This window comes from Poecile atricapillus, chromosome 1 (assembly GCF_030490865.1).
Source record: "Poecile atricapillus isolate bPoeAtr1 chromosome 1, bPoeAtr1.hap1, whole genome shotgun sequence".
In the NCBI taxonomy this organism is placed as follows: Eukaryota; Metazoa; Chordata; class Aves; order Passeriformes; family Paridae; genus Poecile; species Poecile atricapillus.
In genome coordinates, this window is record NC_081249.1 from 90,305,464 (window position 1) to 90,330,014 (window position 24,551).

At 43.3% G+C, this 24,551-nt stretch overlaps 2 protein-coding genes across 6 annotated transcripts in view; one reads left to right on the forward strand and one right to left on the reverse strand.

The window, feature by feature from the left end:
• The window catches only part of POLQ (DNA polymerase theta), a 51,289-nt gene extending 40,692 nt beyond the window's left edge, over window positions 1-10,597 (forward strand). Inside the window, exons 25-31 of the mRNA XM_058840565.1 lie at window positions 768-880; window positions 1,472-1,656; window positions 1,999-2,110; window positions 3,706-3,830; window positions 5,308-5,461; window positions 7,226-7,338; window positions 10,186-10,597. Of these exons, the coding sequence (XP_058696548.1) occupies window positions 768-880; window positions 1,472-1,656; window positions 1,999-2,110; window positions 3,706-3,830; window positions 5,308-5,461; window positions 7,226-7,338; window positions 10,186-10,299 (916 nt within the window). The 3' untranslated portion in view covers window positions 10,300-10,597. The remainder of the gene's footprint in view (window positions 1-767; window positions 881-1,471; window positions 1,657-1,998; window positions 2,111-3,705; window positions 3,831-5,307; window positions 5,462-7,225; window positions 7,339-10,185) is intronic.
• Window positions 10,598-15,143: 4,546 nt separating this feature from the next.
• STXBP5L (syntaxin binding protein 5L) overlaps window positions 15,144-24,551 on the reverse strand; it is a 182,619-nt gene continuing 173,211 nt past the window's right edge. For all 5 annotated transcript variants that reach the window (XM_058857936.1, XM_058857944.1, XM_058857968.1 and 2 more), the window contains 5 exons: window positions 23,411-23,771; window positions 22,285-22,450; window positions 20,365-20,476; window positions 19,766-19,986; window positions 15,144-18,744 (listed from right to left, as the gene is read on the reverse strand). In XM_058857936.1, the coding sequence (XP_058713919.1) occupies window positions 18,703-18,744; window positions 19,766-19,986; window positions 20,365-20,476; window positions 22,285-22,450; window positions 23,411-23,771 (902 nt within the window). In that variant the 3' untranslated portion in view covers window positions 15,144-18,702. The remainder of the gene's footprint in view (window positions 18,745-19,765; window positions 19,987-20,364; window positions 20,477-22,284; window positions 22,451-23,410; window positions 23,772-24,551) is intronic.

Genomic DNA, 24,551 nt, shown 5'->3' on the forward strand with positions numbered 1-24,551 from the left:
CTGGTGCTGATGGGAGAGTATGATGTGAATGGTGTCAGAGCTGTGCACTGTTCAGTGGATGTGCTCATGGATACAATTCCATCTGCAGCTACAAATGACTTGGTGGGACAGGAGACCTAAGCAAGCTCTGAGAGGATGCAGAGCATGTGGGTGACACTAAACTTTTGGCCTCTCAGGAAAGAAAATCGAGCAGCTTTGGGGCAAGTTTCCCCTCGGTGTTTAGGGAGGAAACCTGCAGCGTGTTATGAGCACCTCTTCTGCAACTTCTGCTCTGTTTTACAGGCTTACTTGTCAATGTGGGTGCATGTGCAGTAATGAGGGGGATCTTGGGGGGGATTCTTCTGTCTCTGGGCTGGTGTATGCATTCTGCAGAGGAGAATGCTATTGAGAGATGTGGCACTCAAGGTGGAGTGTTGAATTTTTAGGATTCCTGTGACTCTTTCTGGAATAAACTCATCACAGATCTGGGGCCATTCATGTTACCTGTTTTAGAGTGGAATTATCCAATTTCTGAACTGAATCCTGAAGGCACTAGGAAGATTTATCCCTAAATCCTTTCAGAATCAATAAATCCCTTTCAGGTGTTTATGTGGTTTCTGTCCAGTTCCTCCATGGTCAAGTTTGGGTATGGATTGTCCAGAAAAATGGATTAGAGGCCAGTGTCTCACTTGTTTTCACTGATTTGTTGTGGTAAAAATGATCATGCATGTCTTAGTATTTTAGAAACTGGTGAAGGGCAGTAATTTTTTTTTTCTCCACAGATGCAGAAAGTGTTCCAGTATTTTGCCTAATGGGCTAAAGGTTCAAGCTGCAAACAGATCAGAAGAAAGAGGAATACCATTTTCTGTTAGCATGAGGCATGCTTTTGTTCCTTTCCCAGGTAATGCCCAGGTCCTGCCCTGGAATTGTTAAGAATATGGTTAGCAAAAAATCATAGATATAATGAAAGTTTAAGAATTGGTAACAGTAAATACGTGTCTGAGCAGCCTACTTGGAAAACTAGTGCAGTAGTTAGCATGCCTTCAAAATTATTGACACAACTGTAAAAGAGAGAGTTTCAGTTGGGCAGAATATTCAAATTATATCATTCACATGTTCACACTTTCATTTCCTTTTTAAGAATGAGTGACCTGTTTTTTAAAGATGTAGCTAAGGCAGCTTTTAATACACAAGTTGCACTCTACCTAGTGTTCTTTCTATCCAGATGTCAGTTCTCACATTGCCTGCTCAGTCTCAGACACCTGGACAGATACTTGTTTGTATGGTTTTGATGGATGCTAGATGTGACTAGAAGTAAAGCAGGCAGGCCTGAGCATTGGGGAAACAGGCAAGAATTTGTCTTGATAGAAATTGCTGTGAAAAACTGAGAGCAGGGAGATAAAGGATAGGTTCAGTTGTTCTTGCTGGCAAGTTGGATGGAATATTGGAGTAATTGATGAAATAATGCTTTCTGATGACTTCTTGACTTCAGGTGGCTTAATCTTGGCTGCTGATTACTCTCAGCTGGAACTGAGGATCCTTGCTCATTTGTCTTGCGACTGTCACCTCATTCAAGCTTTGAACAGTGGTTCCGATGTCTTTAAGAGCATCGCAGCAGAATGGAAAATGATTGATCCCCAAGCTGTTGGGGACAGGACCAGGCAACAAGCTAAGCAGGTAATTTTAGGAAAAAAATTCGATAGCAGCTTTCTGGGCAGGAAGGTTCAGTTCAACACATTGTAGTATATTTTTCTGTTTGAGTTTGGCCATGATTGTTCAGTAGTTGCTTTGTCTGTCGTCCCACTCTCGGTGCGTTGCAACTGGAACAGTCGGGGCTTTGGGGGGATGAGGGTGGAGAAAAGCAGCGTGAATGGCTTGGGCTCAGAGGGGGTCTCTCTTCTCGAATACTTGCCCTTGATTCCATACACTTGTCTTCCAGTGAATCACATTTAGTTTTGGCTCTGCTTTCTCTGCATGGCTGACCAAATGGTTGTGATTCTTCACCCTCTCCTCTGGCAGATTTGCTATGGAATCATCTATGGAATAGGAGCAAAATCTTTAGGCGAGCAGATGGGGATTGATGAAAATGAAGCTGCCAATTATATTGAATCCTTCAAATCAAGATACACAGGTTTGGATATGGCTGTTTGGGAACTGGGTGGTGATGGTGGATGTTGTTTTTAATCCCTCCTCTCCATGACTCTTCAAATCCTAAATTTGTTTCAACCTACTACTTGTATCTCTTGAAAATCCTTTAAATTTTGAAAATATCCAGTGCATTAATGCAGCAGTTTGATATTCTGTAATGTTTTACTCTACTCTCTGGTTTTATTCACCTTTAAGACTTTGTTTTTCATTTATTACAATATTTTTTTAATTATTTTAATTAATTAATAAGCCCTGAGGAGACATTTTAAAGCTCTTAAGTTTCTGAATGGGAAACATGCTTTTCCTGATTAAAACACGCAGCTTCAAATGATATGCTGTGTCAACTTTAGACCATGCTTCTTATAATTTTTAAATATAACAATTTCTTTCTTCTGCTTTTGTCTTCTGCTTTCGTGGAGTTTCACACTTTTTTGTCTTCTGCTTTACATATTATCCTTTAATTTTTATCCAGCTGCTCAGAGTAGCTAGCTCTTTTATGTTTTGTAAGAAGACATGGTTGCGTTTCTAAGAAGCATGTTAATTTTTAGGAAAGCTGTAGAAAGAATAGAGCTGCAATCAGAAAAACAATGGAGGGCAAATGGGACAAGAGGCAGATAGCTCTAATCATAGGACTTGAAAATGAGCTGGAAAATTATGTTCTTTAGATTTAGGGTTGGTTTCTTTAGGAGACAGATGCAGAGAAACAGTTTTCTGCTAAGATTCTGTTTAGTCTCCATTAATTTCTGAATTGTCTCTCCTTTGTGACCGTTAGGAATGACTTCCTGCCTCCTCTCTCTCAGTACATGTGTGTGCATACAAACTGCAGTGCACCTTATATTGTAACTCCACTTCTCATGCATGTTCACTTGCTATGTGTTGTCAGGCTGACTGCTAAATAACATACCTATTTAATTGACTTATGCTGTCAGTCTTGATTTTGAATGGCTCCTTTTCCATTTTATATTTTGTAAACACTGAAAGAAACTGTCTGAAGTTAACTTTTCCCACTTTAGTACAGTTGTTACCTGAACTTGCAGTGCAAGTTCACTCTTCCCTGTCTCACCTTTCTTTGACCTAAGTTTCTTTTTAACACTCTTGGTGTATTTTCTCCTTCCCTTGCCAAGTGCAGGTGGGTGATTTTCTTTCATCCTAGAATCTGAAGGGACACAGCCTGAAGTCAGGCAGCCTGAGGCATCAAGGACTCTGGCTTCTGCTTTCAATTTACACCCTCCCTACTACTTTTCTTTCCAGTGCTGGTCCAGGTTGTGACCTCTCCATTATCAATAATACACATATGACCCTCTGTGCCTGGGCACTGTGCAGGATGGACTTCCCACCTCCTTGTGCACAGCCAGATATCCTGACACTGTGCACTCTCTTCCACCTCAAAAGTCTTAATATGTTTTACAGCAGAGCTGAATGAGTGACCGTGTGCCATTGTCCACTGATGGGGTCTGGGAAATTTAAAGGATTTCCTCTGTGCTGCTTGGCTGCCCCAGACTGCTTTCAGTGACCCCACTGAGAAGTCAGTACAGAACATCAGCTATATTACAGAAAACTTTCTCTCTTCTTTCACAGGGGTTCAGAAATTCTTGAGGGAGACAGTGCGGAGCTGCAGAAGGGATGGGTTTGTGCAGACCATCCTGGGGAGACGGCGATACCTGCCAGCTATCAAAGATCCAAATCCCTACAGTAAAGCTCATGTATGTTGAGTTCTGTGCCTTTAAGGTTTTTGTTTAGTTTGTTTTAGTTTTATTTTTAAAATACCAGATTTCTTTGCGTAGCCATGTCTGCAGTTTTACAAGGTTTGTGAGCCATCTTAGTCATGACCTTCCACTTCTTGCTTAGCTCATTGTTCCCTCAGTCATTCTCTCAATAACAGAGCTTTTGTCCTGGCCTGTTTGACGTAAGTCTTCTGTGACTAGGTGTGCAGCTGTCATCACTGTGCTAACCTCACTTCAGAACTCCCACTTTAGAGCTGGAGTGAGTAATTTATTGAAATCAATGGACATGATTTTAAAAAGCCTCCACATAGGGAGTACACTTTAGCTCTTCAGGCTGAGTTGCTCCCACTCAGCAGTCTCTGTATGTTACATGCTGTCAGCACTCAAACAAGAAAGGGCATTAAAGACCTATATTTTTGGGGTTTTTTTCCTTGTCTTATTTTCCCTGGAAGGAAAATTGCTTTAACTTCTTAGATAAATTATTTACTCAGTGTACACCTTTGCACTAGCATATCTTTTTTTTTCCTGGTCATTTTGGACATTTTTGCCATAGATTCTACTTCAGTAAGAGTAAATTGATTCTCTAGGGAGGTGTTTCTGTGGGGAGGAAGCATTATACTTCTCAGTAAGAAGCTGGATCAGGTTGTGTGGAATTAAAGACTAAAGTAGAAGAGGGAGGAAGTGGGGGAGTTTGTACTCCAAATAGTTGACAGGGAAACAAGGAGGCTTTCAGAAAACTTTTGAAAATAATGGACAATTTGATCTGAAAAAGGCTTCAGCAGGAAGCTTTGCAGATGTATCTTCTGTTCAAATTAGATTTAGTCTATAAAATTATATTAAAGACCAGTTAATGAATGATCTTTACTTTCATTTCAGCATCCTCATAATTCTTTGCACATGTTTCAGCTCTAAACAAAGAAAGAAGAAACTTTGAATACAGTTTTGTTGTCTGAGGAGGGGATTAGTAGAGAAGTTGCTTGTGTTGAAAAAAATGGTGGTCTGGTGTGTAATGCTCTGGCAGTCAGGATTTAGTGTGGCAGACCAGATTTTTAGTCCATGAAGTCCAGTTTCTTGCCTTCAGTTGTCTACCCTTTATGGCTTTGGAGATAGTCAGAAATGTCTTGTGGTGCTTGGATTAACTGAGGCTTTTCCTCTCCCATTGAAGCTGTTACCATGGGCATATGCTTCTCCCTGTGGATTGTGACTCTTGCAGGTTATTACTCTTGATATTCATTAATTTTTCATTTGTGGAATTTTCTCAGGTGCCTGTAGAAATTTTGTGTCTGAAGTTAGTCTTTAATGTGTCTTTCTCTCAGGCAGATAGAACAAACTCTATTTGAAATTTTTTTGCTTTGTATATATTTGGCCATGTATTAATTATTTTTAATTGAGTACATGTGACATGTTGGATTTGATTTTTTGGGGGTGAGTTTTGAGAACAGCTATCTCTGTTCAGGCAGAGCGCCAGGCTGTGAATACAACTGTTCAGGGATCTGCTGCAGATATTGTCAAAACAGCCACTGTGAATATTCAGAGACGCCTGGAAGCTTTCTCCTCTGTGATCAAGTCCCATGGACATCTGGAGAGCTCCCTCCTGAGAGATAAAACCGGTATGGTTGCCTCTTCTTTGCACATTGGAACAAGATTTTCAGTGTTGCTAATGTTAATTAAAAAAAAAAAAAAAAAAAGAAAGCCTGGAAAAAAGTTAGTGCATTTTGGGCCTAGAGTTGGGAGAAGTTTTATTTCCTGAAAGTGGTAAGTCTGTAAGTCTTTAAGGAGCAAAAAAGTCACCAGGAAGGAGGAAGAATGTCTGTTCAACAAATGAAAGCAAATGTGACCAGAACAGACTCCAATTACCTCAGAGCAGATCTTGCAAAGGTTGGCAGTGAGAGTTCATGTATGATGTGGTCTGTGGTGCCACCCCAGAATTGTTCAGAAGTGGGAAGGAGGAACTGAGCAGACCCTCTGGCCTCAGAGGCAGTGAAATAATTGAGTGGGATGACTTCTGGTTCCAAAAATACTTTTTTTGGTTAGAATTAAGTCTGGAATTTGTTGACTGGAATTTGATGTACAGAGACTTCACAAGAGTATTATATGAAGCACTTATCAGCATAAGTTTTTTCTGGCTGCAGATAGCAAAGCTGTGCTGGGGTGCTCATTCCCAGAGGAATGCCACAAAGACTTTTTTTTAGCTTAATGTAGATAGAAATTTGTTCATCAGGTGTATTTTAGAAAGACTGCTTATGAAATGGAGAGTTAGATTTCTTTGATAGTTCTTACGCTTCAATTAAAACATTAAGCTGTCTTAATATTAAGAGTGTGATTTGGGAACGAAATAATTAATTGCCAAACCTCTAAAAATGTGTCAGTTTATTTTGGAGAGACCAGATTCAGAGGTCAGCTCTGAGTAGAAGACACGTGCTTGGCAGAGCTTCCCACCCCTCCTAGGAGATGAAGCTACTGACCTTTGGCCAGTGTAATTACAGGGGAGTGAATAGATGCATTTGTGAGAGTTTTCCCTTGCTCTGATAGATAGAAACGGAGTGTTTAAAACTGAAAGGAATTATTTTTCAGCAAGTTAGAAATGCCTGTGCCATCAGAGGAGCATCCTGCATCATGTGGCTGCTTCAACATTGCTGCTTCAGTGTGAGGCTTGTGTGAGGAACTGATGATGGCTTGAAACCCTTTCTGTGAACTGAAGTCCTCCTGTTAGCTAACCTGACAAATAAATAACTTTTGAGTCTCTGTGTGTGAGGTTGTGTTTGTTTATTTTAAAACACCAACAGATTTTACCATGGAAAGGTTTGTTTCATTTTTTGTCAGAGGAGGCCCACCAGGATCTTGGGTTTGTCAGCTGCTTACTTGTTTGTTCAATAATTGCTCTTTTTTTCCTTCCTCAGTTCTACTCAGGAGCTACAGTTTCAGAAACTGCATTTTGCAGGAGGGTGACTGTTTTCTTAAGCTAGCCATTAAAATGTTTCTGGAAGAAAAGCAGAATCCTAATTCATTGCCAGAGAGAATGTTGTAAACCAGCTTCTGATTAAGCTTTGCATGATTTTGTCTAAAATTTACTTTTGAAACAGATGGTTCAGGAGACACAACTGTCTCTTGTTTCTGTTCTGATTCATATCTTTATAATGTAAGGCTGAAATGTGTATATCTAAAATACTTCTCATTAACATTTTTTCCCTCAGTAGCTGTACAAATATTGATAGAATAGCCATGATTTGTGGTTTTGTCTGTAGGTATGGGCTTTTTAATTTTCAAGGTCCTCACATTCTTTTTCTCAGCATTAGGAATGTGCAAAGGTTTTGATACAAGGAACACACTTTTGTATGATGGTGCCTAACAAACTCTGCTCTTCACCTGTGCAGGAAGGCTGTCGAGGAGAAATGCAGGGATGTTACATCCCATCAGAGGAGGCTTCTTCATCCTCCAGCTGCACGATGAGCTCCTCTATGAAGTTGCAGAGGATGATGTCATCCAGGTAGAGCCCTGCAGTTCCTCTTTCAGCTCTCTACTGCACTGCTGTATTTCAAACAAGCCTTCCTTCTAGGAGCTCACATTCCCTTACCTGGATCTCCCCTCCCTGGGTGCTGAAAGATCTGTGAAAACAGAGTTCAACTGGATGAAAAAAACATGTTTGCATGCTTGATCGCTGGATTTTTGGATTCAAGCCATCCCTGTGGCTGAAGTTCATTTTCAGCATGTGTTATGTTGCTTGTAACAGGAGTTCATGCAACTTCTCTGTGAGGCTTGTTGAGTGAAGTGGCTTGGTGTTGTTGACAGGTGTGGGGGGAAGCGTTTCTCCTTATGCCCTGATGCCTAACTCAGAACATTCATTTTAACAGCTGTGGTTTGTACTCTGTGCAGGGAAAGGAGGACTCTATCCTTCTGGTACTCGTTTCCTCATTCCCTACCTCCTTATCTTGCTGGTAGGAGCATTGTGGTGCTGCTTGGCAGCGGGGCAGGTACAAGGAATGTGTTCTGGGGTTTTTAAGTGCCCTTAATGCCTGTGTGTGTCTGTGTGTGTGCTCTTCCTCTCTGAAGGCCCGCCTGGGCACAGAGGAGTCAGTGTGCCAGCTCTCAGGGGCGGGTGTTTGAGCTGGATGTTGGCAGCTCAGCGCTTCCCAAGTCCAGAGCACGAACACAGGGAGGCTCCCTGGCCATGCTTCCTTATCTTTGGGGTGCCTTTCTTCCACTTCTGCACATTGCTAATGACAAAAGGTCACCTCCTGATGGCCAGCAGTAACTCCTAGTCTGGCAGAGCTCTCAGCAGTGCTGACTGGCCTGAGCATGCATGTATATATTAGTCAAAATGTACTAATAAAAATATGAAGACTATAAGTGAGTATATTTATTAATAATATAGATACATTCATGTAAATAAAAACAAAAGGTTTGATATTTTTGTCTTGAATCTCAGCTCGAGGTTTTTCTCATTTTGCCAGCTTTGTTCAGACATCTGCTGCTTCAATCTAGGCAGGCTGTTTTTGAGACAAAAAGGCTCCTAATATTCTTCCTGTAGAAGACTGAAATCCCCTGAGTATAGATTTTAACATCTTTAGATACTGACTCCAGTTTATCATGGTATTCCCAGGAGAACTGGAGACAAGCGAATGGATTTGCTTATTATTTATTGTATTCTATTTATTTCATTAACAACTTCAAGAGCAATTATTACCAGCTTTTCTGATGTCCTTCAGATGTATTTCTAGGCATATTTTTATATTTTATATTTCTGCTAGATTTTGCTGGGCAGTTGCTTAAACCAGCAGGTTTTCCTGTCTCCCCTGCAGCACAGCTGCAGTCCCTGGTTGTAGGTGCAGCAGCCCTAATCGGATGCTCTTCGCTGGTGCCATGTGCTGGACTTATGACCATTCTCAGAGAATCTCCTTCTGTGTGGTTCATGTTTCTTTTGATGTGCTGGGCCCTGAACTTGATCAAGGCTGGGGTGGTTTGAAGAGTGGAAAATTGATTTGTGTGTCATGCAAGCAACATTTTCTATGTTCCAGAATTTCATTTCCTTGTTTTCTCAGAGCAGTGTGCCTTGCTTAGGCTCTATTCAGTTTTTAATCTCTGATAACCCCATTTTTTTCCTGCCCAGGCAGTTATTTTTCATCCTATTTTTGAACAGTAGATTATTTCTGTCCTAATTCTCTACCCTGCTTCTTTCTACTCTGTACTCATCTGTGCTGAATTACATCCTATTTCAAAGCATTTTTCTAGGTTATCAAGATCATTTTGAAATGCAGTATGTAGGGGCATAGGGTTTTGGAAGTCACATCTTCCCCTAGTTCTTCATGCTGTTGTAAAGTCTCGTGCTCTGATCTCCTCAAATCCCCTCTTCCATTCCCCAGCAAAAACTATGGAGGAATTTCTCTGGTGGCTACCTGTGAAGAAATTATGAAAACACCCGGAAGGGTCAGACAGCTTGAACAGTTCCTCTGCTGCCAGGATGGCTTCTAGCTGAGCTGAGGAATCACCATGATTTCAAAGTCTCTTTTCACTCTGCCATGGAAAGGTTCATGGGATGGGTGTGGATTGAAAGATTCATTCAAATAAGGAATCCAGGACAGGCTGGATTCTGCATAGGTCTTGGGGGAGGAAAGGGAATACCTTTGTCCAGGACAGGTTTTTATAGTCAGGAGAAAAAAAAAATCCAGTCTCTTGCAATCCAGACAGCTGCAGAAAGAAATAATTTCTGGTCTCCTGACTGTGTATTGAAATGAGTGTTTTCTTAGGAATACTTTTGGAGAGCAGAAAACAGTTACCTCATCTGTTTACTAGGGGGCAGGAGTTGCCTTAATTAAACACTGAGGAGGAACCTGGGCAGTATTTGTAGTACCCACATGGAATGTGACCTGCTTTTCCAGAGCTTTATAATTTGTGTTTCACAGAGTGCGTTTCAAGCTGGCACAACACGGAGGAGCCACTACTCTTTGCTTCTGGAAAATTTGTTTAGCGTCTTGGTTTCAGTACATTGAAGTTTTCAGGACAGACTCCATGAAACCCTTAAGAGTTATGCAGCTGAGTGAAAGATGAGCCTCTTCAGGACTCCCAAGTGTTTAACAGAAAGTTAATCTTGGCCCCTTTTATGAGTAGTCTTAAACACTGCAGAACCAGTCACAGCTCTGCGTTGCATGAAATCTCACTGGCTTTCTACATTTTCTCCATTCATAAACACTTATCAGGGTTTGGTTGCATTCCCATTGGTGGGAAGTCAGTGCAAATAAATGCAGGACAGGATTCCAGGTGTCTGTCTGCCCCAGCTATTGACAGAAACCCAGAGCACTGAAGTTGTGTGTGTCTGATGCCTGATTTTTTCTCCTAGGTTGCTCAGATCGTGAAACATGAGATGGAAAACGCCATCAAACTCTCAGTGAAACTGAATGTTAAAGTGAAAATTGGCGCCAGCTGGGGAGACCTGCAGGACCTGGAGCTGTGACAATGCTGTGGGACTTTCCCGTGCATGGGGAGGCAGAAGGTGCTGTGGATGGGGCAGGACGAGGGCCTGTGATCACCTGCTGGCAGTGTGATCCTCCTGTGCTGTGTTTCACTGGCAGGGTACCAAGCTGCCTTCTGAAACATGTGGTGGAAGCTGGTCTGAACTCACCGAGCCAAACCCTCCAGAGCTCAGTCAGAGCACTTCAGTGCGTGTTTACAGAACTGTAAAATTATTAATTGTTAAAAGAAGATATTGAAATGAATTCTGTTAAAGTGTGCTTGATCTTGTACAAACTCCCAAAGCCTAATGAATTTATTACATATGAAATGAGCTGGATTACGTTATTAAAACAAGGTGCAAACATAATTTGGCAGTGCCTGTGTATAATTGTCTGGGGCAAAAAATTCATTGTGATGGCACTTGATGTAGAATTTTGCAGGCCTCTGCCAGAATTATCTTGTACTGCTTTCTGCTGATGACACTCAGGTGCTGAAGTGGCTTTCCAGCTGGCTGGATTTCTCACTGAGCAGCGTTCACAGTCAGTGGAACAAGCCTGCGCTTGGTTGGCCTCTGACTTTTAAGAAGCATTTTGGTGACTGACTGCTGTAATTCATCCTTCTGCTACCTTGCAAACTGGCCTCAGGAGGGATAATGTTTGGGGTCTCTTAGAGTTAATACCAAATCACCAGCAGAAACATTTCAAAGAATGAAGCTTGATGAATTGCTTAAAAATGTCATGGCAATGCATTTTTTTGTGAAGAAGAAAACTCTCCCTGTCTGGCCAGCTGCCATGGCAGCCTTGCTGGTATTTGAGGTCTGGTGTGTTTGAGAGGAGTCATTACACTGGGGTGGGTGACCTGTGGCTCTTCATTCACAGACCTGAATCCTTAGGTTCTCCTAAGGAAGCCTCACACCTGCCTTTTGGCAGCCTCACTAAAACCTGCTCAGATTTCCCCCACTCTTTGCCTCGGTGTCTTTGGCTCTGACCCTATGATGAGGCAGAAAGTTTTCCTGGGAGTTTGGGCTTGTCAAGCTGAGCCGGGATCATATCCTTCAAAAGAAGGGACAAGGAAGGAGCTTGCAGGGAATTAATCTGCCACTATTTGGCATTACTCTCCTCACTAATACCTTCTGGTCTGGATAAATCTCACATCACATATTTTCATTTCCCTTCCAGACAGTTGTGATGGTTACACAAGTTCAGCTGCTTTTGTTAACTTCACACAATGCCTGACCTTGAATTCTGTCATTTTCATCGTCTAGCCCTTGTATCTCACAAGAAAGGGAGGACAAGTGCCTCCCGTCATCTTCCTTATGCCTCTAATTATTGTATCATGTCTTTTTCCTGCAGTTCCTCCCTAATGTAATCAATCTCCATCTTTCCATTCTTGCCTCCTGTAAGAAGTTTTCAAGCCCCTAATTATCCTTTCATTTCTGAACTTCTGCTGGCTCCTTTTTAAGCAGTGTACTTTTGAAGTTGCTTTTTCAGCCTGATCTGAGAGGATGCACACTTGGCTTTCAGCAGCCTGAGAGGGGGCTCGAGATTGTTAACTTCAGATGTGGCGCTTTTGGCAGGGCCATTATCCTGACATCAGAAGTGGCCAGCACCGAGGGCTGGAGAACACAGGGAGTGTTCAAAGATGTTAATGGGCCCTCCTTACATAAGGCTGCATCCCAGACCCTGATCCACCACCTGCCTCTTGTGCAGCAAAACAGACACGTGGTACTGAGCCAGAGCCCAGATATGAGGCTGCCTTGACTGCCCTTCTCAGCACCGTCTTGGCCTTCTTTCCTGTTCTGTTTTCCACCTTACATTGAGATTTTTTTGTTTTCTTCCTGCCTGCTCTATGCTGTGGCTTTCTACGACATCTGTCACCTGATGGCTGAGCTCTTTATCCACAGCATTGTCTTTTTTCTTACTTTATTAAAGCTTTTGTTATCAACAGATCTGAGCCTCGGCACCCTGGTGCCTGACCATTTGTGTGCTCTGCCTGTGAAGATGCTGGCTTGGACTCATTATCAATTCACATGGCCTAATGATTTCCTGTCCTGGGTGTCCTGCAGGGACACACCTGTGCCGTATTCCAGGCCTCACTGGGGCTGCTGTCATTTGGGCTCCTTGTTCTTTGGCACATTACAGAATTTCCCTCCCACACACTGCCTTCAGAATTTCCAAAGGATGGATCTCACACGTATTTCTCAGCAAGCTCTCTAGAAGGGGGTGATGCTAATCAGTAAGGGGATTTAAATGTACCCAAACTTATTTTGACTAACAAACTCGATGGGTTCATTTTAATTAAGCAGTAATTTTGAGCAAATGAGAAGATAAGAGGTAGCCACTGTGGTGTTTGTTGGAGCCGTGTTACCAGGACTGACTCTGAGCTGTTTTCTGATTGCTGCTATTTACATTCCTCAATTCTTATTAGACTTTAACTCTTAGTGAGGAAGCAGAAGAGGGCTAAGCCAGGTAAGCAGAGGCACCGTCCAGAACTGCAGAAAGGGGTTTATGTTGTATTCTGAAGGTGGTAAGAAGGAGCCCAGCTGCTCACATTACTTACCTGTTTTTGCCTGGGGGCTCCTTTCCCCCCACCTCTGATTGGCTGAGGGCATTTTATTAATTCAGGACCTGATCACCAGAGTACAGGTTGTTTCAGTCTCTGTGTAGTCAGGATGGGATGGATGCATCTGGTAGTTTGTTCCTCAGCTTGTTTGTGTGTTTCTCTCTTCACAGCCCATTCCAGCCTCCTGTCAGCTGGCACAGCCCGGCACAAGGACAGATAAATGCTGCAGAAGGGGTAAGAGCTCTGTTTGTTACAACTGGTGACAGCCTTGGCCCTTGGTGCACACAAAATTCCTACTTTAGCCCAGCCCTGCACTGCTCCAGCACCAGCAGGGATGTGTCCACCTGCCCAAAGAAATCTGGCTGGGATGTAATCCTGGCAAACAGCTGAGGTCACTGGGAGTTCCTTGTCTTCACAGAATGGGAACCTGTGGGACCCAGCTCCTCACAGGGAGAGCCTGCCCCTGGGGCTGCTGAGCAGCCCTGGTCTGGTTTGTTCCCATCAGCTTTCTGCTCAAAATGACTCGAATTTGCATTCAGCTGGCTGCTGGTACGGGGCAGAACTTGCCCAGCCTTGGTAGCAGGAACTCACTCACACCTTTGGTGTTTGCTGCAGCCTCTTGGTCTTTCTCCTCACATACAGACCATTGCCTTGGTCTTTCTGCTGCAGCTTTCCTTTTCTCCCTGGGTACTGGAAGTGGTGACAGGCAGGTGACAAATATTGACACTGGTAATCTGATCTGGTTTCATTTTACCTTTCTCCCATGCAGCTTGCATTTCATTGAGAGAGTTGTACATAGCTGCCAAGAGGGAGATGGGAGCTCAGCACCTCTGGCTGACATTTTGAGCTTCTCCTGGCAGAGCAATCCAGATGTGCTGCTGGGAAGAGCCCTTACACTGAGCTCACTCCTGCCCTTCCGAGAGCTCAGCCTGTGGGTGGCTGTGTTCACCCTGAGTGGGAGTGATGGGAAGGGTTGGCTGGTAGCCCCGGGCCAAGGCTGGAAACACTCCCTGGGGGCTGGTAGTGCAGTTAGGAGCTCCATGTGAGCTCCCTGCAGTGGAGCTTGGGAACATCAGCTGGGGCATGGGGTCTGTCCTGGCAGGAGCTGCTGGAGGAAGCGAGGGGACCATCCCCACCCCAGCAACAACCACCGCTGCAATTCTTGTATTCCCAAATGAGAAGTGTAAACTCCAACCAAAGGCTTTACACAAACCATGCACCTTTGAAATACTATAAAGAATCTAGGAGTAGAAGTTGGAAAGAAAGAGATTACACCAACTAGTATCAATTCTTTCCTTTATTTTCTTTCCCTCTGTGTTTTTTTTTTGTTTGGTTTTTTTTTTGTTTTTTTGTTGTTGTTGTTGTTGTTAATGGAGGCTCGAAACAGCCTCACTTTAAGATGCCTTAGCTTTGTGATTCTAGTTTAGGATACCTGTGGAAACAGGACATGGTTAGCACAGGAGTGCGTGTTCACCCCAGACCAGCTTTCGTTCTGAGAGACAGGTAATGACTTGTTAACAAACCACACACATACTCAGCCCACATTTCCTTGACACTGAATCTGAATAATTGTTGCTATTTAAAAAAGTACAATGTTTGATTTGTTGATTTAATCACAAAACAAAACACATGAATGGAAACACATTTACGTGACTATTGCTTATACACCTAAGAGGAAGAGTTGACTATGAATATCCACCTGCAGTTCCTTCCTGAGAGAGAGAGAGTGCTCTTACCAGACCCTTCCAAGGCAAAAAAAACCCATTCAAGACTGAAATATGCTGTGCTTGAGTTCACCTTCGGGCTATGGGAAAGGATGGATGGGGCAGGGCCCCATTTGTGGGGCTTAATTAACCAAAAACTGGGGCTTTGTCTGTGCTACAGCACACACAGTTTGTATATGAAGGAGGCCTGAGATTGGATTCAGCTCTGAAGTGGTTTCTATTGAGGAAAGAAAAAAGGTTTCTATGCCCACCTGCATTATGCACGCACTGTGGTGTGAAAGGGATTCTGGAAAAGGAGTATAAACTGTTTTAGAGGAGGGTTTATGTGGTAATTTTATACAATACATGTAGTAAACAGAGTATGTTTGTTGCACATTTTTGTAACAATCCTGGTACTGTGGGGAATGACTAATTGATGTAGTTAGTTGAACTGTAGAACTGTAAAAATCTTAAACCCCCTCCCCCCAAGGTAATTACAGAAAACAAAACCTGATTCTCAAAATTTCAATTGTCATGTCTTTTAATTCAAGATTTGCAACTGAAGTTAAAGCTCTAGGAATGGATTTAATTTTTTTTATTAATAAATAAAGTAGCTTGTACTTCATTGAAGACTTGCCAACTCTGCAGACTTATAAATAATCTAATTTAATGCATTTTCTCTGTCTATCTACAGCACTAGACATAAGATTACAAACATCTGGTCAAACCCAAAGGTGTGTGTGCTGTTGGAAGTTCTGTATAACTGGTTTTGGATGTGATTGTGACAGAGCTCCTGGAGAGAAGAACGTGAGAGAACAAAGTACCTAAATGAACAAACAGCAGTTTAAACTGAACTAGTATTTCCAGCCAATCTGGCCTGGTGTAGCTGAGGATTGCGAGGCTGAAGATACATCTAAGCTTGGGATTTAGCTTGAGGTGGTGCTGTCTGAGTGGGAAAGGTGAAAGCACAGAAAGATTTCAACATCCAGTGACAGCCAGTGTCCTTGATTTTCCTCCAGCCAGTCACAGTCCTACAGTCTTTCTCAGATGCTGTGTTCCTTGCTGGGAATGCTGCAGCTTCATGCCTGTCACCGACAGCCTTGAGCAGTGTTCAGGGCAAGCCTTGCAAAAATCCCACACTCCCCCTCATTTCACAATAAATCACCCAGGCAAGAGTTTTTCCTCCCTCATTGAACTTTTTAAGTGATGGTTTTTTCCACATACATGGTAAATCTTGATAGAAAGCATTTAACAGTGTGCACTAACAAACTTATACAACATATACATTACATATATATATTATATATATAGAATGTTCTATATACAAACATATACAACTTTTTAGATCTCTACAGACTACAAGAAAGTTGATAATTATAGTCACAAGTGGAGAACTTAACAGAAATAATAAATGGTAACTGTCTGGAAATATGTAAAATATGTAAGAGTGGAAAGCTGTGACCTGATGGGGAGTACTGAGAAAAGTTGCTTAAAAGTTTAGTATTAAAAATTGTAAGTTTGAGGGCTGCTAAATTCTCATTTCTCTGTTGCATAAAAATGCAAATGGAAATCTACCGGCAGGTTTTTTTTTTCCTCCCTGGTGTTAAACTAGAGACTGTTGGCAGCCAGAGTCAGTTGGGTCTTGTGTAAAAGACTTGTTGAGGACACTTTTCTCTCTGGGTGAGCTGCAGTGATCAGCAGTCAGAAGTTGCTCTGAAATTTCCTTCAAAGATCCCATGATTCCAATCAGCCTGTGTTGCTGCTTCTGACTGCCACGCACCAGGGCACAATGGAAAATAAGCTGGCTGCTGGACAGTTTGAATGCTGCTCCAAATGATTTTGTTGCCCAGAGACAAGTGGGTTTGGATTATAGGCCAGAGCACAGGTTTAAACTGAGGATCAAATTGCTATAATGTTCTTTATTTCGCATTCTCCATGCCTGGTTAGAGCAGTGCTTCCTCACGGGCACAAGTGGTTCCTTCTGTGACCTAGCCCCTGGAAGGAATTCCCCAGCCCAGGTACTGTTGGCATCAGAGGGGCAAGTTTGGCATATCCTTACACATGTAAACAGAAAAATCCTCTTGGGTCATGGACAACTCCAATTCCTTAGCTCTCAGCAGAAACCCAGGCATTGCTCAGGCTTTGACCTTTTTCCCCACAAGTTTCTACACTTCTGACAACATAGAGCAGTTTCTCCTGAGCTAGAGGAACTTGTGGAGTCTCATTTGCAGTTGAGCTAGACCTGTCAGGGCCATCATTTTGATTTTACTTACAGCAAAATGTAAAAATCCTGTAAATCATGAAATTCTGTCCTGCTACAATGGCAATTTAAAACTTAACACCTCAAGTCTCTTCCAACCCTTTAGTTTGTGCAGTGGGCCAATTGTGAGGCCAGACTTGTGGACAGTGTAACTTCCTGGGCTGTATTTTATTGTAGATAAAGGACGGAGATGGAAAAGTCACCTTTGAGAGGGATCATTTGAACACTGTGATGATACAAACACCAGTGAAATTCAGGTCTGGGTGGGGGTGGATGGTGCCTGTCTCCATCAGTGTCCATCAGGATTCCTTGAAGGGACAGATGTTACACTTCTTTAATAGAAAAATTTTAAAGGCTGTTTTTCCAGCTTTTCCTCACTTTCTTTTTTCTAATTTTAAACTATGTCCAGACACATGGAAAGAAGCTTTCAGTGCCTTGTTTCCAAGTCAATCTTGGAAAAATTTCTAACCTAAGAGTTGACCTGTACGGCAGTGAGTCTTGTAGGATAGGGTGGAGCATTCCAGCAGGATAGGCAATAAATCCAGCTTACTGTTCTCTTCTGTGGCTGCAGGTTGCAGAGTTTTCTGCAGCATTCACTGCAAAAACCAAACAAGCCACTTTGAAGCAGAAGCAAATTACTTTTAGCAGTGTGAGCAGAGTATAAATTGCCACTCACCCATGGTGTCACTTAATATCTGTGTTCCAATTGTATGTTGACAATGGTTTTCCATGCTCCTCCCTGGCCCACTGTGTAGTGTTCCTGCTCTAATCTCTCTCTCACAGGTTTTGGGAGGGTTTCTGTGCAGTTCCCTCTCATAATTTCAGCTGAGCACTTAAGCTGCTCTGCAAGCTGCTAAGCAGTCTCTGTGAGCAGTGTTTGACGGGACTGTGGTTTCCCATCTTTCCCTTCCTAACTTGAAGAAATGCTTTCCAAAGCTGGTTTTCTGTTCCTGCTACTGGGAAATAAGGCAACCAAGTGATACAGACTCCATGGGGATGAAAAGTGCCACGGCTCCCCTTCAAGGACAACAGATGAATCTAGAGCACATCTTGAAAAGTATAGATTAGGATGATGTGTCATGTGCTCTGAATTGCAAATAAACCATCTATGCACATGTCTTAATGACTTTTTTAGATAGTGCCAGTCCAGCTACTTGCCAAATAGTTAAATTTTGGGATAGAATTTTAAATTTATTTATTTTTCTGGTAGGAATTGAAGAGCACTGCTTTTGAGCAAGGCTTTTCAAGGGAAATAAACAGCAGATAAGAAAATGCAGCTCAACTCATTTTTATGTGGAGAACAGTAGCAAACGTTTGAAATGTACTGGCTTTTTTTAATGTCACTTTTAAAAAATAAAGATTTGAGTAATTTAAGGTGTTTTTAAGGTGTTTTTTCTTTTTTTTTTTTGCTCAGAATAGAAATAAATCCCATTTTTCTTCGGTCACAACATGCTTCCTTTTTCTCAGTGTTTTTTTTTTTGGTTTTTTTTTTTTTTTAGTTGGCAATTAGTCATGCAAAGTTTTATAAGTGCATTAACATTCGAATTTGTACAGAATATTTTTAACCAGACGCACTCCCCACAGTTCATACCTACTGCTTCTGAAAAACTACATGCCACAGTGATGGTTGAGTTCCTTTTGGGAAAAAATTGGCCACCCCGTAAGTCAGCTGTTGGAAAGACCCTCAAGATTCCAGCTTCCGTCCCATGGTCTGTAAAATTTCTCCGTGATGTCCACTGTGATGAATCCAATAATAGTAACAGGAAAACATCTTCTAGGAGAAAAAACTGTCTCTGGCCAGTGACTGGTAGATTTGGGAATAAAGGTTGCTTCCCTGAACAGTGTTCTTAGTAAAGCCACAAGCAGCTTCTTTGAAAGTCTAAAACTGGTACCACTTTTTGTCCTTGTATTTGAGCATCACCTACAGAGATGGGGAAAAAAAACCAAACAAATGGGAATCAAACACCACCCTCCATATAAGAGACCATGCATGACCTAGGCCCATTAGCTGTCAAACTTCAGAATTAATAAATGTAGAACAATGCAATACTTCATGAACAATGTCAGCAGGTCTTGAGTCCACTGAGATCTCATATTTAATTTCATACTTTTTACATTAAAAAAGCATTACCTGCTATTGCTGTTTTTAGAAATTTTTTCCTGATGATCTTTAACTATTTTTCTTCTTCAAAAATTAAAGGAACTTGCTTTCTATAGGAATAAAAAGACACTTATCTGTGGAGCATAGCAGATATGCCCTGACTGTATAAACTTCTTGCATTTCAGGGCATGTGCTTTCTGCCTTATAAAAGCCAATAAAAATGTGAAGGTCTTGTCCAGAGATGTGATGCACATTAAATGAAAAACGTGCATTTTGGGAAGTATCCTTTGATGTTGTTTTATCTTCAAGAAAAATCACTTCAGTTTTCCCAGTCTTAACAGCGTGGGATAGAAAAGCTTTCCATTTCCAGCTCCAAGCACAGAAGCTATTCCTATTCCTGGCAAGGCCTATTCTACATAACAGTACCACAGGGCTGTAATAGTAATGTTCTCTTCCCAGTAAGATCTGTAAAGGTTACTATACACTCATCCACCTACCTGTTTTCTGCCCTACTGCAGGGATGTGCTGCATTAACTGGCTTAAAAAAACAAATCATAACGAATTAGTGAGAAAGGCAAGAAGAGAAGTGCCATGTTCTAAATTCAGAGGCTAACAATGGATGCTCATTTCTGGAAACGTGAAAGGAAGCGGTGAGCAATGGCAGTTTATTTTTGGCATTCTCATAGTTTGGGAGCGGGAACAATGTGCCAGGTGACATGAGCACACCTCCAACACCACGACTGGGTGAAGGGAGAGAAGGGCACTTGGCTTTCCCAAAGGGAAGCAAAGGCTGCAGGTTTGCCAGTCCCCAGGTCCAGGGTGTGGGTGCCAGGGCTCCTACCTCATGTGCATGTTTGGAAAACGCCTCTGCGCTGGCCATCATGCTGGCAGTCCTTTCATCCAGCTCGCCCAGCTTCTGCCCCCTCTCGTCCAGGGCAATGCGCGCACGAGTCAGGTCCCCAATGACCCCACCCGCAGCTCCTCTCACGCCTTCAATCCCGCCGGATCCAGGGATGTGCTGGGCGAGGCTGCGAGAGGCTTTTCCTGCTGTGGCCTCGCCAACTGCAAAGGAGAAATGGACAGGCAGAGAGACAGGGATGAGCTCCTGGCCTGGCTCTGTCAGTGCTCCTCAGTCTTGAGCTGCAGCCTTGCAGCAGTGACATCGTTCAAGGGGCACGTGGCACATGTGGAAGGCTTTGCTCTGTCACCAGCACATCTGCAGTGCAGTCATGTGCCCCCTGCTCAGCTGATCAAAAGAAGCTGCCAAGGCGAGGGAGTTGTGGAATGGCAGACAAGGACCCTCCCCTTCCTCCACTAGGTCAACTTTCTCTTTTCATCAATCAGCTAAATCTTGTGTACTGCTCCATTCCTAGATGACAAGGGCAGGGGATCTCAAGAATGAATTTCTGCCCAAAAAACCCCAAACAATAAATTACTCACAAAGCTCCTCTCTGTCAAAAGCTTGTCCACTCCCTCCAAAAAGTCCTTTAAGAAAGCCTCTGTTTTGGGCTTCTGGTGTTTCCACAGGAGTAAACAAATCCCCAAGCATGTCCTAGTAAAGCCATAAAAAAAGTCCATGTGAAAGGTTAGTGAGGTGAAAGCAGTTCTAGGCATTTTCTTGATTTTCATTAACAAGCCGCATGCACTGGATCTAATCAAGTGGTTTTAAAAGAGTCTGTTGTGTGAACAGTACGGTGTGGGTAATATTTGTGTATTCTGACAAATGCTCGGGCTAACTATACTCACTCACTCTTACAAATGGACTTGGTTTAACACTGTCCAGTCCCATGTTTGTTACCAGAGAAAAAAATTGCAGTTAATACAGAATGAAAATACCAGTGATAAAGTCACATTTTGCTTAGAAACAGCAGAGGTGACACTATAATGGAATAAACAATTTGTTGTGTATAATGTATTTTGCTCTAGTGATTGCCCAGCCAGGCTGGGCAGGCATTCTGCTTTCTTTTTATGGCACACCTGAGTTCAGTGCTTGCCAGTAATTCAGAGTTTGGTGGTTTGTCGTTTAGTTGCTTTTTTTCGTTTTAAACAAAATTCATTACCTTCCTATAACCTTTCCCCACCCCATTAGTGTGCCATCAGCAATGCTAAATAAGCACATCTGCTGCAAGCACTGCTCTGGCGCCGCATCTTGGAGCAGTCACTCCAAACAAATGTCAGGCTCAGATTTATTTGCAGCAGTACCAGGAAAAGCCAGCTCTCTGGAAAAAAACTGCTGGGAAAAGTGTGCAGTCCCATTAGTGTTTGAAACCAGGGGGCTGTGTGCACTGGGCACAGTTTCTGCCCTGTTGCTCAGCTCCGTGTTTGCTCAGCCAAGCCTCAGCAGGCAGATCCAGCTGCTGTGCTGCACACAGAGCTCGCTCCTGGGGGCTGAGTGTGAGGACAGCGCTGTGACTCACAGCCACTGCTCCTCTGCACAGTCACCTGCTCTGGGGAGAAAAATTACTGCAGCCCTTGGAGCCTAAGTGGAGCTCTCATGCAGCCCAGCTTTGTTTTCCCAGGTAGCAGGTGATACTGGGTCATCTGCTTTCTGTACACACACAATGACCATGCAAACCTTTTTTTGCATAAAAGCCAAGATAAAAGGAGCCATAGTCCAGCAGTACAGAGAAGCAAGGGCTGTGTTTCCCTTTGCTTGGTAGTTGCATGATGCTGTTAAGGCTGGTAAAAAAAAAAAAAAAAAAAAAAAAAAGAAATCTAGCTTGTAATAGCCTCCTGCTGTAGGTCCATAGTCCAAGATGCATTGGTCAAAACTTAAACTTTAGATTATTTTAAAATTGGCTCCTTGCAAAATAATCTCCTCTCTGGTGCACAAAAGCTGGTGGGCAATGCTTGCTCCTCAAAGTGCCTTTTCAGACTTGAGACAGACAGTGCTTGATGTGAGTTGAGCAGCTCAGCACATGTTATTCCCTAGGGCATAATGAGTGCTGGCAGGATCATTTCTTTTATACTTCCATTCTGGTTCACTGCTAATTATATAACCCAGAACTTATTCCCCCCTTTTTTTTTCCCCTTTTATTATTCATGTTTCTCTCTGTAACCTCTCACAACTCCTTCCCTTCAGTAAATGACATTTTTATTTGCATTTTCATTGTAAAATAACAAAACCAGCCCATCTCTAACGTTGTAAAGACTTTTTGCACAGGTGCAGGTGACAGTGCATGAAAAAGCCCAAAGAACAACAGAGCTGCTGACCTCTCTCTGTGGCTTTGGCATCATTTTCAGTCAGGGCAAGTGGAGAGGAACAGATCTGTCCAGCCCCTGCAGCACTGCCCTATCAGGGCCACTGATGGTGAGTGAGGCCACCACCCCTCCCACAGCAGAGTGAGGAGTGAGCCCTACCTGCAGGTTGTCACACATCTCCTGGCTGTACGTCAGGCGCTGGATCTCTGTGGGAGAGCTCAGGTACAAAGCCTGCCCTTCATTAGTGAAACAGAAGGTCCGTGCTATCCTCATGTCCGTGACAGGCAAATAGTTGATGTCCAGCAGCGGGCGAAGGCTGGGCAAGCTGAGGAGAAGCAGATTCCCAGGTTAGTCACCAGCTGCCACACGGGGTACACCTGCTCTGTGCCTGCATTTTAAACCAAAACTTCACTTTATGCTCCGTGTGACCGCAACAGTTAAAGTACAGCTTTTCTGAGCTGAAAAATTCGGCCATAAAAACGCTGTAGTCTCATCACATTTTGTTTGCTTGCATGGAGAAGTTTCAGCTGCCTTGCCTCCATGGCCCTAAGGCTTCTGCTACTGTCTGGATATGGGATTGTGGAAATGGCACAGTATGGCTCGTGCCACATAGCTGGGTCATTTGCAGGGCAAGGCCTGCAGGGACATCTGCAGGAAAGGGCCTGGCAGGGCCCTGCTTCTACCCAGTGGACAAAGGCTCCAGCATCACCTTTGCTGTCCTCCAGCTTCCTTGTGGTTTGCTGTTTTGGACAGTACTTTCCCAAATTTAAACAGCCTGGCCAGGGAAAGAGGGTGCAGCAAGGCGAAGGTACAGCTGCAGGGCTACTGCACAGTCAGCTCCCTGGGGGAGGGGACAAGGGAGGGAAACCAAGTGCTCTGAACAGAAAATCTTCAGAAGTGCCAAGAGTGGGACTTGGCACTTCACAAAGGATAAACAGAACCCTTTCTATGGCTGAGTTCTATACTTCTCTACACCTGACCCACCACACCTGAGCAAAATTATCAGGGCTTTCTTTTATCATAGTTAAAAATCACCAGCCACCAACTCTCACAGACAGGGGATTACTAGAAAAAAAGAGGAGCTTGCTTTGCTGTGCACCTGCCTGCCTTAACTCCCCACATGGAGACAGCCCAAGGATCAGGTATGGCTGCATCGAGGCAGGGAATTAAATGCACCCACCGGGGAATTAATGCAGAGCATCAGGCCCTCTGGAGCAAACACAAGTGGAATATGACAGCACTGTGCCTTTGCTTAGTTTTGCCACAAGATTAGTTAGATAAGTACCTCAGTGTCATGATGTGCCCATTAGCACAAAAGCACGCCAGACAGACGCTGTTACAGAGGGTGACCACATCTGCTCGCAATAAAAAGGACGTTTCGGTGATGTTGTGGACATAAAGACATGTTTGGGAAGGCAATGAGAAGACTTTGGCTTGTTTTTCTGAACAAATGACTGCAAATTGATGATCACCCATATCCTGGGAGGAGGAAGGGGAATGCATGACAAGTTTCCTTTTCCTTGTTTTGTCACCGTCATCAGCACTGTGTGGGTCCCTCCATACTTCGTAGGGCCGATGTGTCAATGTCCCCATGCAGTCCAAGCACGCGAAGGTCAGCACGGCTCCCTTCAGCGTCAGGACGGTGCCTGCAGAACAGAATTTCCTCTCACTGGCACTGACACCACAACCAGACTGGTTGTCAGCACAGCACAGCTGACACCCAGCTTTTGTAAACGCAGCACACGCATTAATCCAGCCAAGGTGACAAGGCGTGCTTGCTCAGTTCTTTCTGACCACACGAGAAGGTGAACAAACAGCCTGCCAGTACTGGAAAGGTCTCAAGCAGCTGATAGCTATAATGATGGATATAATACATGCTGCTGAAGATTGCCTCTTGTTTATCTCTCCATTATACTAGTAGAATATTTATTCCCCAGCAGTAAAATTGCTCTAAGTCTGGTGACCTTCCAGCATTATTTTTCTAAACAAACTGTGGATGGGAAACCTCTGCTTCTGTGCATTCTCCATTTTTTGTCCATTTTCTAAGCACATGCTGCCTCTCCTCAGACCTGACCTCTCAGCCCTCTGTTCTCTCTGCTACACCATCTGTCACTCACTCAGCCAAGGATCTCTCCTGGTACAGCAGCCTGCCAACATTTTTGTTTCCTTTCCTGAACTCCCTTCTGCTTCTCTTCTGCTTCTCTGCAGCTTTCTGATACGAAGGCAGCCAAACTGATTGTAGAATCCCAGACAGAATTGTAAACAGGACTGTAATTTCACAATATGAAGGAACTCTGCTATTTCCCTGTCTTCACAAGAAACATGTAACTTTGCCTGTTACACAAGGCAATCTTTGGAACTAACACAGCAAAAGCGTCTCAGTCCATGAAGTTATTGGTCCCTCACATGAGCATCTTTACCTGTGT